The following is a 1777-nucleotide window of genomic DNA, read 5'->3' as shown; positions in this document are numbered from 1 at the left end:
TATTTTTTTTTTTTTTTTTTTTTTTTTTTTTGGCTACCTGCTCACCGCGGCAGTCATCATTAAGCGTAAAATTCTGTCTAAACAGTTGCAAAAGGAGGGGTAAACGAAAGGTTTTAAAAAATATTTGTAAGTCGCAGGGCATGTAACTGTGCCTCTTTTTTTTTTTTTCTTTTTTCCTTTCTTCGCGCTTGAGGACTTCATAGAGCACCCAGCTAAAGAGATTCACAAACACTCGGCCATCCGGCACGACAGCATTCCTATAAATGCATATACTTGTCAACATATGTAAGAATGTACCTCTCTTGGGGATCTCCCACAAGAGGAATTGCAAACATTTGGACTCTGTCACTGCATAAGAGGCAGCCTTTCCCGGTGAGCCGAATTGCATTATTCGCAAGACAGAACTAAATGGGGAAAGTGAACGAGAGAAGGGTGGACAGACACATCATATACCACATTTCCCAAAATCGTCACACACCTTACTTGCCTTTTTTCCCTTGCTTAAATTTTCGACAAAATTACATAAAAGAGGTTATAAAAAAAAAAAACAGCACTCAGGGGTACCATTTTGTCACTGCCCACGATGAGGAAGTTAATTTGGTTAAGCACTTGTACACAGGGAAACAAAAAAGGGAATAAAAAAGACCCTAACTACAATGTGTTAAAAAAAAAAAAAAAAAAACATGAACATTTTAAAATTTGCGATGATTTAATTGGGTGGAAAAAAAAAATAAAAAAAGAACAAAAATATATTATGAATTAAAGGGGAACCAAAAGTAACAATCTCATGCGAAGATGTGGTGCGCATTCACCGATTCCACGGTGGCCATGGTTGACCAGTGGCTGCCTCACAGGAGAGGCTGCGCGAGGTCGGCATTCCGTGGGCTTTTGTATGCGCGCGCGTTCCGCTTCTTCTTGAGATAAATGGTGACAATTAAAGAAAGGATAAGGCTGATCACCAGGATGACGAAAAAAAAAAGTACATACAGACCCTTTAGGTACTCTGCGAGGAAGGGGTGGGGGAGGGAAAGCATGCACATGTGTGAATCTGCATCCATATGTGTACACATTTATTTACAAATATTGCGTACACACAAAAATTCCGCGTAAGGAGAGGAGGGAAGCCAAACTAGAGCCTGGCCCCTCGGAGAAAATTGAACCCTACCTTCTTTAATCAAAAAACAACCAAAAACGTAATTATTCAAACTTATTATTATCATCGTAACCAACTCGAAAAAGGCAAAGGCTGAAGTTATATCTTCATTATTCTTCACGCTATATAGTATTGCGGCGGGATGAAAAAAGGGGAAAATGTGATGAGATCTAAGGGTGATATGGGATGGGGGGGGGGGCACACATTGCATGTAGATATGTCCAGACGGAAGTTTACTCTCACGTAAAAACGCATCCTCCAACATACCACAAATGAGTAGGGATCTGAGAAATGATAACCGTTGGGATGATAGACTCGCTGATGCCTGTTCGGGAAGGAAAAAAAAAAAAAAATGCCCATTTTGCGAATGTGCTTTATGCTTATCAAAACGGGGGGATAACAAACGGGGGAAAACGCTTTCCCCCAAAGGGACACTCGCTACGTTTAGCATCAGGGACAGCCTAATTCTACACTTCTCTCCTTTTTAACCTATGAGGTTGAAGAAGAGAAAGGCCAGGGCTTCCGAATCTGAAAATGGTGAGTGAGGGTGAACGTGAACGTGTTAAGTACTCAAAAATGCAAAGTGGAAGTGACCGTGGGGAAAAAAAAAAAAAAAAAAAAAAA

General features: G+C 40.5%; 1 protein-coding gene across 1 annotated transcript; it reads right to left on the bottom strand.

Moving 5' to 3' along the window:
* Positions 1-848: 848 nt before the first annotated feature.
* On the bottom strand, positions 849-1220 carry AK88_04232 (uncharacterized protein; the record flags this gene model as incomplete). The annotated part of the gene is made up of 2 exons (XM_012481842.1): positions 849-1003; positions 1166-1220. 2 exons carry the CDS (start codon positions 1218-1220, stop codon positions 849-851), a joined length of 210 nt encoding a protein of 69 aa, XP_012337265.1.
* Positions 1221-1777: the final 557 nt, after the last annotated feature.

The sequence above is a fragment of the Plasmodium fragile genome, assembly GCF_000956335.1.
Source record: "Plasmodium fragile strain nilgiri unplaced genomic scaffold supercont1.57, whole genome shotgun sequence".
Taxonomy (NCBI): Eukaryota; Apicomplexa; class Aconoidasida; order Haemosporida; family Plasmodiidae; genus Plasmodium; species Plasmodium fragile.
The sequence above is the reverse complement of the archived record's forward strand: the minus strand, read 5'-3'. Positions and strand labels throughout refer to the sequence as shown.